Raw genomic sequence first — 17,402 nt, 5'->3', positions numbered from 1 at the left:
GTCAATAATTGGATTAAAGTTGAACTCTATCGACCCTCCAAATGAATATTGCAAGTGAGCTCGACCATCATTTACACATCACTATTATCCTAAACGGTGTATATCGAGTACGTTAATGGTTCTAACGACGTCGACAGTTGATACTTCAAGGGTAACAATTTTGTACCGCGAGCATGTGGGGGATTTTCTTCATTTCATCAACTTGTTATACGTTAACTTCGTTAGTAGCGTTATTGTAACAGTGTGTGCAAATTGAAACATGAAACTGAGATATGCATCACTGATCATTTTTCCATTGTAATATACCAAAGAAGTAAGGCTTTCTCTCCTCGATATTTTAGCTGAGTTGTTACCCGATAATACTGAACTGGGTTTTTTTTACTGTCTAAGATCCTCGCAGCTTGCAAGACGTAAATTTCATATAGTTCGCATGTTGCGGGTACGAGATCCTGTTATCTCACTATTTGCAAGATGCATTGTTTTGCTAACTACAATAGATATCACTGGTTGCAGGGTGTGAATTTCACTGAAACCTATTTTTATTAATTTTTAAAAAAAATAACTCCCAAGATGAATCGACTAATGAAAAATAGTTCGTATAACTAAAAATTGTTCGATAAATGTAGGTAGTCAATTAACTCAAAACAAAATAGTTTAGTACAAAAAAAATATAATTGTTCGCATAACAAAAAATATTTTCATTAACTCAAAATAAAATAGTTTAGTATAAATATTTCAGTTTTGAATAATGAAATAAAGAACAACTAATAATGTATATGTCCCTAGTTTTGCATCGTGGTGGACGACGAGTCTGATATGAATGTAATTGTGGTTCTTTTTTCTCTTCAGCAATATCATCATCATTCATACCGAAAACTGTATATGGAATCAATCCACCATTGGCACTGGAATCGAGACCAGTGTAGAATATGCTCTGCGACGACGTTTACTCAACAATACTGGATCCAAAGTTAGCCGCTAATTGTATCGGTGGTGAATTCAACTGGTCAAAGACGTCGGAGAGGAAACCTTCCTAGAACTGCCCCATTTGCTGAAATACTGATTGAGTCGAGTGAGTGAAGACATGGTCAGGGTATGTCAGCGATGTCTGAGGATATCCCTGTATTGTTGCCGGTGAGGAGGATGCACCTTGTTGTCTTCTTCTTCTTCTCTGCCTTGACTCCCCCACATTGTTTCCCATTCTGTGGGAGTCTCTATGGAGGAACATATAATTCTCGCGCTCGCTCCTCATCGGTCAATATATGTGGCATCTCATATAACTTGTACCACCGCATATAATCGTATATTACGTTGTGGTCGAAGATGGGTTGAGTCATAGGCATCCTTTCAAATCTTCGAAACCACTCGTTCAGATAAACCACATTATGGTCCGCCCAATTAATTTTCGTCTTCCCTTGTTGCATCAATCGGTGCAAGTCATCCAAGCAAGGTGGATGTGGCGGAATCGATTGGACATAGTTAAATTATCAAAAGACGCGCTCGGTAGGATGACACTCGACTATCTCATACAAGATCAATGGGACTGAAAAGATATACAAGGGCGCACTCGTCATCACAATCTCATGCGGTATACAGTCGGCAACAGCAACATCGTAATAAGGCGTCCAAAAGAACTATATAATTAAAATTACATTACTTTGTTAGATAAAAACCTCAAATAAATTAAATTATTCTAAAATTATAAGATAAAAGATGAAGGAAAATATTTTATTACCTGATTTCTAAACTTATAAATCAATAATCTGAAGTCTTGTTGATGTGTTGGTAAGTGGGCGTGAGAGGTTTCATTAGTCCACCTATTATTAATACAATTAAATTATATTATTTGTTAGTAATATTATAAAAAAATAGATAAAAATTAAATAAATTTTGTTACCTCTTAAGCAACGGAAATTCATATAGGACATGTGCTTTAAGGATCAGGCATAAAAAGGGCATTCAAATCCAGGCCCACGACTGCAGCAACAATAAACACCCTCTAATGACATTTTTCGTCAGATCTATGACTCTACAAAGTTGTCGAAACAAAAATGTCAAAACTGTCGACCCCTAACTTATATTTATTGAATCACTCAAATTTCGTAAATGATTCAACCACATCAGATGCACCTTATTTTGGGAATTGTCTATAATTAAAATCCCCCAATAACTCGTAGTATATGAACACAAGCAAATGGCTTCAAAAAATTAATAAAATAATATAACTACTTAATTTCCAAAATAAATAAATTAATTAATTAAAATATTAATAAATATTCTTAGATAAAAAGATTTATATTTATCTCCTTAACTTCATGCCCCGCATTCTGGGATAAGTTCGTAAAATTTTCATTCAAATTTTTTATTTTTATTTTTGCACCATCGCGTGCATTATCAGGTGGATCAATTCCGAGCAATATCTCACATACGTTTCTAGGGGTGCTAACAACACCAGTAATAACTACTTCATTAATAGGCAGTCCCAGATGAAATGCAACATCTTGTAAGGTAATAGTTACATCCCCACATGGTAAATGAAACGTGTGCGTCTCCGGACTCCATCTTTCCACCAACATTTTGATAAGTGGAGGATGCAACTTCACACCGTCACCAGTTATACTATTGATATATCTAAAACCCGCTAAATATAAATACTCAATAATATCCTCATTGGATGGTGTCATACGATTTATATGACACTCTAATACACATTCATATCCCTACGAAATATAAATATTAAAAAAATATTTAAATACCAAAACAAATAAACTAAATCAATAAATAGTAAAAAATCAAAATAATATTAATTAATTTATCTCATCATTTCACCACCAATAATCGAATACGTGACTTCGATCATGTCTTAATAGACTCGTCGCCATAATATAAAATCTTTGACTCTTTGAATATATAAAAGGGATATTCGGTATGGTGATGAAAATGAGTGGATGACCCAATTTATAGACCTTTTCGTATCCAAGAAAACGCAGTTTTAAATCCAACTCGTGTCCTGCAAGACGCAAGGTACTAAAAACACGGAATTCCCAGTACCTTGCGTTCTGTAAGACGCGAAATTGCATTAATTCAAATTCAATTTTCAAAAATTTTAAAATATATTATAATTATTTTTTATAAGATATCTATTTTAATTACTATATTTATATATTATTATATTTTAATTATTTATTATTTTTAATAATTATTATTATTTATTATTTTATTATATTTATTTATTATAATATAATTTTTCATTATTTCAAAATTTACAAAATATATTATAATTCTTTTTTATTAAATTTCCATTTTAATTATTATATTTATATATTATTATATTTTAATTATTTATTATATTTAATAATTAATATTTTTACTTATTATTATTTTATTTATTTATTATAATATAACTTTTGGATCATAAAGGGTATTATTAATTAGGTTGTTATATGAAATCTGAAAGAACATTGTGTTTTGCAGGCCGCAATGTCCCAATAAATCTCGCGATATTTTGGATCACAAAAGGTACCTCTTGCTTCGCAATGTGCGATTTCATTTTATCCAATTATTTTATTGATTTACCTAAAATATGATTCCACGTTAGAAGTATCTCGCGTGTTGGAAGGTACAATAACTTAACACGCGGTTTATAGACAGTGAGGTCGCCCTATGTGGACGATTCGAAAGTTATTCTTTCAAATAATCTCTAGGGGACTTATTCTTTTAAATAATTATTTTTTTTTGGGTTTTTTAAAATAAATTTGCCAGTAGAATTCGTCTGCTTGCGAGGGTGAAAAGAATAATACATCAAATTATTTGCTTTGGCCATCTTCCACGTGTGACTTAGGTGTAAAGCCACGTGGAATTTCCTCGGATGCCTTTGAGACCCGTTCTAAAATAATGCAAAAAGAAAAATCTGGCAGACCCTGTGTTAGAAGTAGTCGTAGATCTATCATACACACATATTTTAGTATTATACATGTATTATTAATACCATTAATAATATTTAAATTTTACTAATAAATGACCGATACTTATAATCGTCAAAGATAGATAGATCATAATTAAATTATGATAAAATTAACAACGTATCATAAGATTATATATATATATATATATATATTATGTTAATGTTTGTATCTATAATTTTTTAATTTATTTAATTAAATTTTTATCATTTCTTTTGTGATCCTATCTTATTCCTTAATAATTACTTTTTACATTTTAATATCTTTACGTGTTTATTATTCGTTAAAATCTATGTGATATTTATTATCTTTTTGCTTCTATGATGAATTTTACTTAAAATTTCCTATTTCCTTTACATTTTATGTTGTGAAAAAAATAAATCTTAAAATAATCAAATACATTTTTTTAAAACTTTAGAGAGATAAGAATAATTTACTAGTTGACACAATAATTTCATAATATCTTTTAATTTTGAGTAAATTACGTGTTTAATTACTTAAACTATCAGTTTTTAGTACTTAAGTTTTATTCTTTTTCAAAACTATGACTAATATTTAATTTTTGTTTCATTTTAGTACCTCTGTTTAAAACTTAACGTTAAGTTTTGAAGGAAAAAAATAAGTGAAAGTCTAGGTACTAAAATGAATCATGATTGATAGTTTAGGTACTAAACGCGTTAAAATTTTGATGATGTATATTAAAATGAAACAAAAATTAAACGTTAGGTAATTTTTTTAAAAAAAAAATTGTAAGTTTAGTACTAAAACAGACTAAAATTAATAGATTAAATACTAAATACGTAATTTACTCTTTAATTGTACACGTGAGTTTAAAAAATTATTGTACTTTTTAATTTATATTTAAAATACAATAAAATAGAAAAATAACGAGAAATAAATAAATAAATAAAATCGTAAGTTAAAAATATATAAATTTATGCAAAAAAATTAAATGAAAAAATTACAAATATAAGAGAAAATTTTCGCTATATCAAAGAGAAATTACATAAGGAATTTTAAAGATTACACTAATTAATACACATTAATTCACACAATCTTTTTTAACTATCGCGATCACTAAAAACCCCAAATATATATATTTTAAGCATTCGTATTCACGAAATTTGAATCATAATTTTTTTAATAATTAAAATGTGCATGAATCAAAGTAGTCTATGTGATAAATGAATTGTTGTTATTCTTTGAGGACTCGGATTCGAGCAATCAATATCAAAAGGTTGAAAGTATTATTTGAACAAATACAAACATGTATTTACCTCTAGATTATTCACAAATATAATAATTAAAATGATACAAATAGAATTCATAACTCTAGTGTATAAAATAAAAACCCATTTATATTTTAAGTTACTTGTTAAGGGTTTAGGATTTAGGGTTTAGGGTTTAGGGTTTAGGGTTTATAAATTAGGGTAAATTTTGAGTTTAGTATCTAAACTTTTATTTTTTTTTAAAATCATACTTGAAATTTAGTTTTTATTTCATTTTTAGTATCCATTGTTAAAAACTTTAATTTTTGTTTCATTTTAGTACTCCTGTTCAAAAATTTAACTTTAAATTTTAAAAAGATTGAAAATTTAGGTACTAAAATGAACAAATATTAATAATTTAGAGACTAAATAAGTAGTTTACCCTATAAATTAACACAAATTAAATTTCCGAAATATTATCCGAAGTCGCTTAGTTTCCTATTTAAGAAGTGTAAATCTACCAACGTCATTCAGCAAACCCACCACCACTAATCAAGCAAAACTAAACTCGAAACTCGCGTCCCGGTACGCCGCCAAACGGCACCGTATCTTTCCGAACTATACGTTGACCGTACAAAACTACGGTGATACATATAAACGTATCTACATATCTAAGATACGTCTCTTTCTCAATTTCCAGATACCACTATACAAGCAAAGGTTAAAAGAACATAGGAACACACACACTGTCAATCCTCTATCAGCTCAGCCTTTGCTCTTTGTTTTGTTTTTGTGTTTTTATTTTCAAATCGATTTCACTTTTTAAAAAAATGGATTTTTTAGCCAACTAATTTGCAAATTTTTCCTTTTGGTTGTTTACAAAGTGGGAATTTTGTGATTTTCTTTTTGTTGGTTTTTGGGATGCTGATGGGTGAGGCTTGAGTTTGAGAGAGTAATGCAGGTGACGGGGAAAGCTAGTTTACGCGCGGCATTATCGGGTAGGATTCCGACGGACGCGGATCTCAAGCCGGCGACGAAGCGGAAGACACGGAACAGGAGGTGGAAACGGGTCGGCGGTACGCCGGTTGTGGGGAGACGGAGTAGGCCGGAGACGCCTTTGTTGAAATGGAAAGTGGAGGAGAAAGAGAAAGGGAGAGAGAAAGGTCGTGGAGTTGAAGAGGAGCACGCGGAGGAGGAGGAAGACCAGGATGGCTGCAGGAGTGGTGTTGGTCGTGGACGTCGGAGGCAAGGTGTTTCGAAAGTGTCCGCGAGGAAGCTTGCAGCTGGATTGTGGCGGTTGCGGTTTCCGGAGACGGTGGCGCCCGGTGGAGCAGACAGGACTGACCGATTAGGGTTCGAGGTTAGAATTTTTAACCTTTTCCCCCATGATCTGTGCTTTTATGCTCTTTTTCCCATTTGTTTATAGAGTATTTATTATATAATGAGACTAAGGTGATCGAGTTCAAGAACTGTTAATTTCTTGCTTATATCTGAAGCTTTAGCAATTGATGCTGAAAAGAATCTGATCTTTACAGTGCCGCCATTGTTTCATTTTTTGATTTCTTTTATGTTTATAATGCTTTGCATTTCCCTTGCCTGTCTAACAAAGAAGTGAACCCTTCAAAACTTGCTAAATGTAATCGATTTGTATGATTTCGTACCCAAAGTTTCCTTTTCGATGCATTTATCATGTTTTCGGTTTGTCATCATTGTATGCTCTGTTATAGATTTGTTTTCCTAATCATAAGAGGAGTTTTGTGAGCATGGTTTGATAGGTTTTCTATGGAAATTTTCTCGAGAAAGGGCTATGCATTCGCTAGTATTACGGGTTTGCTTGATTCACAACGAATGCTTTAAATCATCTGTTTGAACTGCTTCTGAAAGTTGTGCTGCCTGATTAGTCTTTTTTAACAGTTCACACTCTTTTCCGTCTTGAACGAACGATTGTATCTTAATTGTTATGAAATACGAATCATGATTCTGGACATTTCAAGCTCGTTACTTTATGATTTACTGCAGTATGGTGATTTTATGGGTGTTCCATTCCATTATCATCAGAAGGAAAAAAATCATGGTTCAGAGGATCCATTACAGAGCCCAAGTTCGGTCTCTGGTGAAAAGAACAACCTCCTGCGTAAGGTATGCTTGCATCCGTGAGCTACTTAACTGAATCTTGAACTTCTAATGACCTGGTCAATAAGGAAACGACGAATGGAACTCACATAGGAAACCAAACCTTTTGTAATCTATTTTGTAACATGGTATTTGTGCCGTGCTACGTGTGGGACCCACATTTGGTGATTTCTTTTAGATGGGGTTTGTTATGTTCCATTCTGGTGATTCTGTAAAAGAAGAATCGGTTGTTTTTCACTATATTTTCGGACGTTTTAATGTTACCAAAGTTGTGTGCTCGAGGGATTTATTATTAATCTCCCTATTAAAACGTTTTATGTTCATTGCCTATCCGAGACTCTTGATTAGTCTAGAAAAACTAGAAGGGAAGAGAATAGAATTACAGACCACTTCCATTTAATGCATAAACCGTGATTAGATAAAGATGAGTGGCAATAATCACTTCAACTCTAGGATAAACTAGGGAAATCGCTCGAGAAAGAATATTTGTAAGAAAAACTTGAATAAACATACTTGTAGCTTGCTTAATACATGCGAAAATGAAGACTTCTGCATATTGATTTCCTTGCTCTTCTGATCTTATCCTGCTTTTTTCCTTCTTAAGATTGAGCCTTCAATTCAATTTTCGAACTCTGCAATGGAGGGAGCAACAAAGTGGGACCCTGTCTGCTTAAAAACAACAGATGAGGTACGAAAAATTTACAACCACATGAAGCGTATTGACCAAGTAAGTGTTGTGTCAATTGTTTCTGCCCTTGAAGCTGAGCTAGCACAGGCTCGAGCTCACATTGAAGAGTTTGAGACTGAGCGCCGGTCCTCGAAGAAGAAAATTGAGCACTTCTTGAAGAAAGTTAGCGAGGAAAGAGCTGCATGGCGGAGTAGAGAACATGAGAAGATACGTGCCTTTGTTGAGGACATCAAAGCTGACTTCAATCGAGAAAAGAAAAAACGCCAGAGGCTTGAAATTGTTAATTCCAAGTTGGTGAATGAGTTGGCTGCTGCCAAGTTATCGGCAAAGCAATATATGCAGGATTATGAAAAGGAAAGAAAGGCCAGAGAACTAATTGAAGAAGTATGTGACGAGCTTGCTAAGGAAATTGGAGAAGACAAGGCTGAAGCGGAAGAAATTAAGAGAGATTCCATGAAGCTTCAGGAGGAAGTCGACGAGGAAAGAAAAATGTTGCAGATGGCTGAGGTCTGGCGTGAAGAACGTGTTCAGATGAAGCTGATTGATGCGAAGGTAGCACTTGAAGAGAGGTATTCACAAATGAACAAGCTTATAGCTGATTTGGAGACTTTTCTAAGGTCAAGAACTGGAAATCTGGATGTGAAAGACTTGCAAGAAGCGGAATCACTAAGACAGGCAGCTCACTCAGTTAACATTGAAGAAATCAAGGAATTTACATATGAGCCCGCAAACCCGGATGACATATTTGCTGTTTTCGAAAATGTGTTAGCTGAAGCAAACGAAAGGGACAATGAACAATGTACTGCATATAGTCCTGCCAGCCATGCCTCAAAAGTTCATACAGTGAGCCCTGAGATGAAATGATGAAGGACAGCGTGACGAGACATTCAAACACACAATATAATCAGAATGACGAGATAGAGGAAGATGAGAGTGGGTGGGAAACTTTCAGTCATTTTGAGGATCAGGGCTTCAGTTATTCACCTGAAGAAAGTGCTGCATCTGTGAGCAAGAATCGCCGGGACAGCAATTTCTCAGGTAGTGGAACTGAATGGGAAGGAAATGCATATGAAGATACCCCAAACACAGAGACTAGCGAAGTTTGTTCATTGCCTGCTAGGCAGTCGAAGAAGTTGTCGTCCATTGCAAGGCTTTGGAGGTCATGCCCGAACAACGGAGAAAATTACAAGATAGTCTCAGTAGAAGGAGCTAATGGCCGGCTTTCAAACGGAAGAATGTCTAATGGCGGTATTGTATCCCCAGATCGAGGAACGTGTAAAGGTGGCTTCAGTCCCTCGATGGGACAGTGGAGTTCATCCGACTCTAGTCATCCACATATAACGAAAGGGGTGAAAGGATGCATTGACTGGCCTCGTGGCGCACAGAACAGTTTGAAGGCAAAACTTTTGGAGGCAAGGATCGAAAGCCAAAAGGTCCAACTACGGCATGTTCTTAAACAGAAGATTTAGAAGTTGATGGTGATTCAACAGAGGAGATAAGTAATATATTTGTCATACGCAAGGCAGCTTCTGCTGCTAGTTCCGAATTGGTTGAATGTTGAAGGAGAATCTCAATGCAAAACACCCGGTTGGTCCCGCAGATTATCCGATTTTCCGGTTATCGAATTCTTACACCTTGAGCCAGTTGATGTTCTTCATGAAACAGGTTAGTTGGCTCATCTCCTTTTTTCTGTAGTTTGTAATTCCACACGGTGACATTGCCTTTCTCTATGTTATAGAGAAAGCAATACATGACATTTGCATTGTATCACTTGAGGTTATCAAGGAAAACATGTTCATGGTAGACTGAAATGATATCATTTTACTCTTTTTGTCTTAAATATGCATGTATGCGCGTATATATTTCGCTCTTTTACTTTCTAATTGATAAAATGGACCACAATGGTAATCTCCATTGATTGGGTTATTTTTGTTTATCGATCGATATCGTGTTTTTCTCTTGAAGGTATTACAATGAGTATCTAATAAACAACTTCCTTTATCATAAGGCTGAGATCTTAGCTATGGAATGCTTGTTTGCTAATGCCTGCAAATACCATTTGCTAAGCAAATGTCCCGTTTTTGACATTTCGGAAACGGGGTTTGTGTTTCCAGGTTGAATCATTCATTGATGGCATGATCAAGGTTGAAACTTTTGGAAATTATACATAAGTTATTAAGCATGAAAACAACAGAAAGATCTCATTATATGGTCCTTTACCATTCCATGAATGCAACTGAAGGTTTTCCATTGCTGTGATGATATAACAAGAAACCAGTAAATATTTTCATCTCGCACAACATCGATCCTACAATAACAGTTCCCAAAATAACTAGAACAACATTTTGTTTTCTGAGAATCAATGAGATGATTTATCAACCAAATGATACAAGTTTTTTTTTTGAATAGAAATGATACAAGTTCAATGGACTAGGTAGGTATAAAACGGAGCCGAGTTAATAAAACGACACTAACTCTCCGGTTTTTCTATCATCTATATTCTTGGAAGTTCACATGGCCTGTTGCTTGTGCATGCTCCACAGCCTCCTAAAAATTTGCACGGAACTACGTGAGAAACGTCTTATTTAAACGGAAATAAAGTGAAATCGGATGCAAAATAGTGAGCTTTAGAAGTGAGGGAGAAAATGACCTTTTGGCCGACCAAGCCAATTTGGCAAACACCGCAACGCAAAGTGAAGTTGGCAGTGTCGGTATAGCTCCTCTTCCTAAACAGCAAGGACATGAAATTTAGCCAAAATCAGTTGTGGTCTAATGCTCATCACTCGAAAAGATCAGTTAAAGGATAAAATGGGGATTATTCGAACATTGTATCGAAAAACAAATATAATATACTCAATACTGAAAAATGCAACCTTTGTTGATCCTTAACCAGATTCAATGCAAGACCTTCAACTGGTCCGATGGTTCTATCCTTCAGCACGGCAAATATAGTCTGATCAAACTCCTCAGGAGCACCCTCAAATGGAGACATCTGTTGATACAAACTCCAAAAACCCGAAAACATAAGCATACAAAGGAGAATGGCACAACAAGAAGTAAAAATGAAAACATTACGAAAGAAAAAGAACACAATCAGCATCTGCAATGCCCCAATTAATGGTCATAATATTGTAAAGATTCTCTCAAATTTTCTTTTATAGCAATTTATTATCAGCTAATGCCTTCTTAGTGTTGGTATTCCTCTGGTTTTAAAGGTGACAATGAAGCCTCAGAAAATAATAAATTGATCATGAAACAACATACGGCCAATGCGTCATAGTGCAGACCATCGTAGATCAGCATGACTCTTTCAGAGTAGTTTTTTCCCTGTCATGAAGGTTGAAGTGAGAAAGGGGTGTGTAAGCATCAATAACGAAAAATTGACGACTAGAGAGAAAAGAGAGTGACAACATCAGCAGTTCTAACCTGACCATACAAATCACAACGTGTTGTCTGAATATCGTATGCTGCGATTTCCCGTCCATAATAATCTGCTAATATTGAAAGCTCAATGGCACCTTCAAAACAGGAAATAACATACCAAGGTCAGTAGCCAACTAATGAAATAATATGAAGACTGTCCTTGTAATAAATACATTCCGATAAAATTAATTAATATTAGAATGGAAATGGAAATGAGAGGGCAGAGGGGGGAGATGTTCAACTAACCTCCCCACTTTTCTGAGTCAAGAATCCATGAACAATACTCTGCATTTGTCTTTCCAAGAAACACCTCAGAATATTTCTTTGGGTCACTAGCCACTGTTGCCACTATAACCTTCAAACAGTCATCAATCACACTAGGTTACGAAAACAAAATTGCATTTAAAATGGTAAAGATAATGGCCTTATATTGACACTTAACGTATGCTCATAGATTTCCACCTTCAAACTAAACACATTTATCGTTCCATGTACTATGGCATTCCAGATGCATGCAGCATATATAGCAGTGATAACGACTCAATAACGAAGTACGTCATTCCTCTAGTAGAGGCATCAGATATAGTAATATAATAGGAGAACAAAGCAAAGCACGAACTTCATTTAAAACACCAAACAAGCTAAATATGGTAATATTAGTAACACGGTAATTTTGAACATTTTCCACTGAAGCCCCAGCTGTATGGATTTTCATACCAACATATAAAGCTTCCTTTTTAGTAACCATTCTATCTACAGATTGAAGTCTAAATACTAGAATTGACTAGGTAACTTAACTGCATAAAAAGTTTCAATATGTCTTGAATCACCGGGCAAGTATAAAATAACATAATGACCTAAACGAAGCGCTCCTACAAAAAAAATCATGAGATAATGCAGATAAGAACCTGTCTCAGTTCTGGAGATTTGGTCTTGGCATGGTCCATAACATACCTACATGCGAGGAAATGAAGAAAGACGATCTCAAGTAAACAATAATCACACCAATCAAACTAATAACACGGCAAAATTAACAATCTAGTAGTTTAATGAGCTAACCCAACAGCATTGAAAAGGCAGCTGTTGTCCGAGGGAATAACCCTTCTAACAACAATACCTTCCATTCTCCAAATTATTATGCACCTAAAAAACAAAACACAAAATTAACTTGCATCAATATATGATTAAATAATTGATCATGGAAATAGCTAAGCAATTGGTTCTTTAAATTCCAGGAATATATATATATATATATATATATATATATATATATATACACACAAACACACACACACAGGGAAACAAAACTTGTGAAAATGAAACAAGGAGCAGTAGATTGATCAGAGCATGGAATCCCAGTTAACTCATAATTTTCACTAATATAATGTAAATTATTTTTTCTTAAGCAATTAGCAATAAACATACGATACCTGAACAATTTAAACAAAAGAGAAGAAAGAAAAAATGGAAAAAAAAATCAAAATAAACAGCAAAAAAAATTAAAAGAAAAACCAAAACTTTGAACCTTCGACGAGGAATAATTCAATCACAAGAGATGCTATCAACGAAAAATATAAAATCAACCCAGACGGACAAACCTAGCAAAAAAAAACATAGAATGGTCAAAATTTAAAGAAATTAAATTACCTGAAATGCAATTCAAAGGAAATGCAGAAGAACCGGAATTTTATCACGAAAGAACAAATGCCCCCAGATCTCGAATCGACACCGACTATTATATAACTTTAAAATAAAGGGACTTCAAAAGATAAACAAATGGACCCCACGTGTATTCTTATGTTACTGTACAAAATTTAAAATTATTATGTCAAATTCGTGGTTGATTGTAGTTTAAATTAGGCAAAAGTTACTTTTTTCGCATCTTTAGTAAATTTAATTTATCACTTTCGTCTTTATCGTATTTTTATATTAATTTAACTTTTTAAAATGTTTGATTGCATCATTCTATAATTTTACTCTTAACTTAAAAACACTAAATTATAATTTCTAAACCTTAAATCATAATATTATTACCTCTAAACATTAGTTTAGGGTTTATAATTTAGGATTTTAAATTAAGAGAATTATATAAAATGATGTAATTAAATAATTTTGAGGGTTAAATTAATACGAAAATATGATAAATAAAAAAAATATTAAATTTGATCCACTACAGGGGCAAATGTGACATTTAAACTTTAAAATTAAAATTAAAATATAATAATTTAATTAATAAGTGTGGTATTCTTCTTTCTCTTTGATTTTTATTTAATCGACGAAGACACTGATTTAAATATTGATTGTCGATCGTCGGTGACTATTAGTTTTTTATTTTATATATTATGTATTTTATCTTTTTTTGTTTGAGTCTTTTTAATTTTAAATAAGATTCTTTGTCGTTGTGACATGATTTTTTTATGTTCTTGTGGCACGATCCTCTTGGTTTTTGATAAGTTTTTAAAATACATTTGCTGTTGATTTGGTTCTCGCAAAAAAATCACCACGTCATTTATTTTCTAATTAATTAGTCGGTGGTTAAATATATTTAAATCACCTCTTTTGGTAAAAAGTTGTTTGTCAATGTAATCAGAATGTGTAGTGAAACAGCCTCATAGATTATTTGGTTCGCTCTCTACTACTTTATCACTTCGTCGAGCATCTCATTTAACATAAACAATAAGTTTTTACGAATGTTATTGGGTTTTGATATTGATCGTCATTCTCATTAGAATATTTTATTTTTCTCCGTATCTTTAGTTTTAATTATTTCTTTTGTACGAATATTTTGACGATTGTTGTCTCTAAATTTCTCTCTATACTTTAATACATTGTAATTTTAATTCCTTCTAATATTAATAAAATTCAGTTACAATTGTTAAAAAAATAATTTAATTAATAACAAAATCAATCTAATAATTTATCAAAATATGACCTAAATGTGTCATCTTCACTTGGCCCCACTTTTCAGGGAAATATCTAATCTTGGCTTTAAAATATCCATGATTTTATTATATAATAGTTTGTCAATATATTATTTTGCTTATCAAAGAACACCGCCCGGCAACTATCCGTCCCGTTTACTGACCAACTGAAGGTTACTTTCATGCAAGAAGCGGCTCCGCCGGCCACCAAGGTGACCCAGGCGGTGGAAGGGGAAGGTAATGTAGAAAGAATAAACAAGATATTCCGACCAACGGAAGGTGGTGACGCTTTCGAAGAGGAGATGCCAAAAAGATCATGGAAAGATGCAGTGATAAGCCCGACCCTTCTTCCCGAAAGTTTTCAATTCTCGACTGAAGTTGAAGATGTAGATTCAGACGAAGAAGAAACTTCTGAAGGGGACGACATCCCGACAATCGAGATTCCTCAGGAATTGAAAGGAAAGTTGAGGAAACCATGGACAAAGGCGATTATTATCAAGGTATTGGGTAAAACGGTGGTCTACAAAACCCTAATCAGTAGAATAACAAATCTGTGGAAACTAGAAGGTGAGTTTGAATGTATCGATCTTGGGTATGGATTTTATGCAATTAAATTTCAGAATATGTTGGATAGAGCTAAGGTTCTCATGGAAGGCCCTTGGAAGATCATGGACCATTATATTACGGTGCAGAGATGGCGTCCCAATTTCGTGGCAGCAAGCGCAAGTATTCCTTCCACGGCAGTTTGGATCCACATTCCAGGGCTCCCTATCGAGTATTTTGAGGAAAGGGTCTTGTGCAACATAGGAAAACTTGTTGGAAAACCTATCAAGATTGACTATCACACAGCTTGGTCAATAAGAGGGCGATTTGCCAGAATATGCGTGGAAATTGATCTAGGCTCTCCTCTGTTGTCTAAGGTTCGTATAGGGAAAAGGGTCTACAATATTGAATATGAGGGGCTGCACTCGATCTGTTTCAATTGTGGCATGGTGGGTCACAGAGTCACAGACTGCTTGGCCAATCAGAAAGTGACCCCTATAAGCAGAGAGGTGAACATAGAACCACAAGCTCAAGAACACCAAGAAAGACAGGAGGATGAACAGGAGAATTTCAACATGAAGGGAAAGAACTGGATAATGAAAGATACGGACCTTGGATGTTGGTTCAACGGAGATTACGAGGAACGAGGAATAACCAGAAGAATAAAAGTAGTAGAATTCATGAATCACGACAGCATAATAGATTTGATGGTTTGAATAATATTGATGGAAATGAGATGAGTAAGGAAAAGGAGGATCACAGCCCGAACCAAGAGGTGTACAAGAACATTAATACGACTGGTAGGTCTGCAAAAGACATGAGATCGACCAGAAGTGAAGATGGTAGCAGCAGAGCTAAAACTCGTAACTTGACAGAAAGCTTAGGATGTGAGTTTCATAGGAAAACAGACGAGTCATTGCGGCCTCCAATATTCCTTGCGATGAGAGACGAACAGGGTGGAATAAAAGGCAACAAATATACTGGTGGAAACAATCAAAAAGTTGGCATGGAACCAGAATTAGAGGTGAGAAAGAGAATGGAATATCACGAAAACCCATCTATGGAGGTTGAAAATGCTACTAGTATAGCTGAATTCCAGGCTGTTCGGGAGATGGAAACTGAACCAATTGAACCGGAACATGTTGATTACACTAAGGAGATGATGGCCTTTGAGGCTTGCACGAATATTAATTCCACCCAATGAAGTTGATGTCTTGGAATTGTCGTGGAGTAGGTAACCAAAATTTCATCAGGAACTGTAGAGAGTTGATTCGGGAGGAGAATCCAACCATTATTTGTCTTCTCGAAACAAAAGCAAAGACAAGTATTGGTCCTTTGCTCCAGAAAAAATTGAAGTTCGATAATCATTTTGAGGTCCCCTCTCAAGGTCTCCGGGGAGGTTTAATTCTTCTTTGGAATTCTAATTCGCATGAGGTGACCATTCGGCAACACACAGACCAGGTTATCCACTGTGAAATTATAGAAGACGATAAAAGATGGCTGCTTTCAACTGTCTATATCCAACCTCATTCGCTTAAAAAAGAAGAAGCCTAGGAGAATATCTACAATTACTCTACAACTATTAATCAGCCTTGGATGATAGTGGGTGACTTCAATGACTTTGCTACATTGGAAGAACGTTTAGGCAGTAACTCCAATTGCATGAGTCGCATCGTCAAGTTTCGCGATCACTGGAATAGATGCAACCTGATGGATGCTGGATATGTTGGTAATAAGTTTACTTGGACTAGACACCTCCATGGAAGAGTCACTCTTCAGGAAAGACTCGATAGGTTACTTCATAATATGGAGATGGTCGAGTACTTTCCTAACCTTCGAGTGGCTACATTAACAAGAGTGTACTCTGACCATAATCCAATTCTGATTAACACGAATTGGGATATTCCTGGAGAAAAAGAGAAACGACCTTTTAGATTTGAAGCAGCTTGGCTTACACACGAGGATTTCAACAAAATATTCAGTACAGCATGGGACAAAAAGAAATACTCTCTTGTGGAGGCAGTGGAAGAGACCAAACAAGTGATCATAGATTGGAAGGAGAGTACTTTCGGGAACATTTTCAAACGTAAGAAGACCCTGCTGAAACGAATCAAAGGAATCCAAAGATCTATAAATTACTTTCATTCGATACATCTTCAAGAATTGGAAAAGACCCTTGGCGCTGAGTATCAACATGTGTTGGAGCAGGAGGAAATCCTTTGGCTTCAAAAATCTCGACTGGATTGGATTTTGAAAGGAGAAAGGAACACGAAGTTTTTTCATATCACGACCATGGTAAGGCGCAAATTTAATAAAATTGTCGGGCTGTACATTGGGAATGAATGGATCACAGATAAACATACCCTTTGTCATCATGTCTGTAACTTTTACAAGGGGTTGTTCACTGCGAAAGTGCACGTCCAGTTGTCAAGGGATTACGATCGTTTCATGCCTAGATTAAACGAAGAAGAAAGAACCGAGCTAATGAATCAAGCCACTATGGAGGAAGTAAAAGTAGCATTGT

At 34.7% G+C, this 17,402-nt stretch overlaps 1 protein-coding gene and 1 pseudogene across 2 annotated transcripts; one reads left to right on the top strand and one right to left on the bottom strand.

Moving 5' to 3' along the window:
* The first annotated feature begins 5,716 nt into the window (after nucleotides 1-5,716).
* LOC120202435 lies at nucleotides 5,717-9,800 on the top strand (annotated as a pseudogene).
* Nucleotides 9,801-10,392: 592 nt separating this feature from the next.
* LOC120202438 (OVARIAN TUMOR DOMAIN-containing deubiquitinating enzyme 2-like) lies at nucleotides 10,393-13,155 on the bottom strand. 2 transcript variants are annotated; one of them, XM_039202859.1, is made up of 9 exons: nucleotides 13,062-13,155; nucleotides 12,474-12,557; nucleotides 12,323-12,368; nucleotides 11,661-11,769; nucleotides 11,418-11,509; nucleotides 11,256-11,318; nucleotides 10,865-10,983; nucleotides 10,642-10,717; nucleotides 10,393-10,538 (listed from the first exon to the last, which is right to left on the bottom strand). In XM_039202859.1, exons 2-9 carry the CDS (start codon nucleotides 12,536-12,538, stop codon nucleotides 10,482-10,484), a joined length of 627 nt encoding a protein of 208 aa, XP_039058790.1. In that variant the 5' UTR covers nucleotides 12,539-12,557; nucleotides 13,062-13,155; the 3' UTR covers nucleotides 10,393-10,481. The 2 variants fall into 2 exon arrangements, with proteins under 2 accessions (XP_039058790.1, XP_039058791.1); XM_039202860.1 differs by lacking the exon at nucleotides 13,062-13,155 and adding an exon at nucleotides 12,940-13,005.
* Nucleotides 13,156-17,402: the final 4,247 nt, after the last annotated feature.

This window comes from Hibiscus syriacus, unplaced genomic scaffold, assembly GCF_006381635.1.
Source record: "Hibiscus syriacus cultivar Baekdansim isolate YM2019G1 unplaced genomic scaffold, ASM638163v2 tig00008706_pilon, whole genome shotgun sequence".
NCBI lineage: Eukaryota > Viridiplantae > Streptophyta > Magnoliopsida > Malvales > Malvaceae > Hibiscus > Hibiscus syriacus.
Note: the sequence above shows the minus strand (reverse complement) of the source record. Positions and strands in the feature narration are given on the sequence as shown.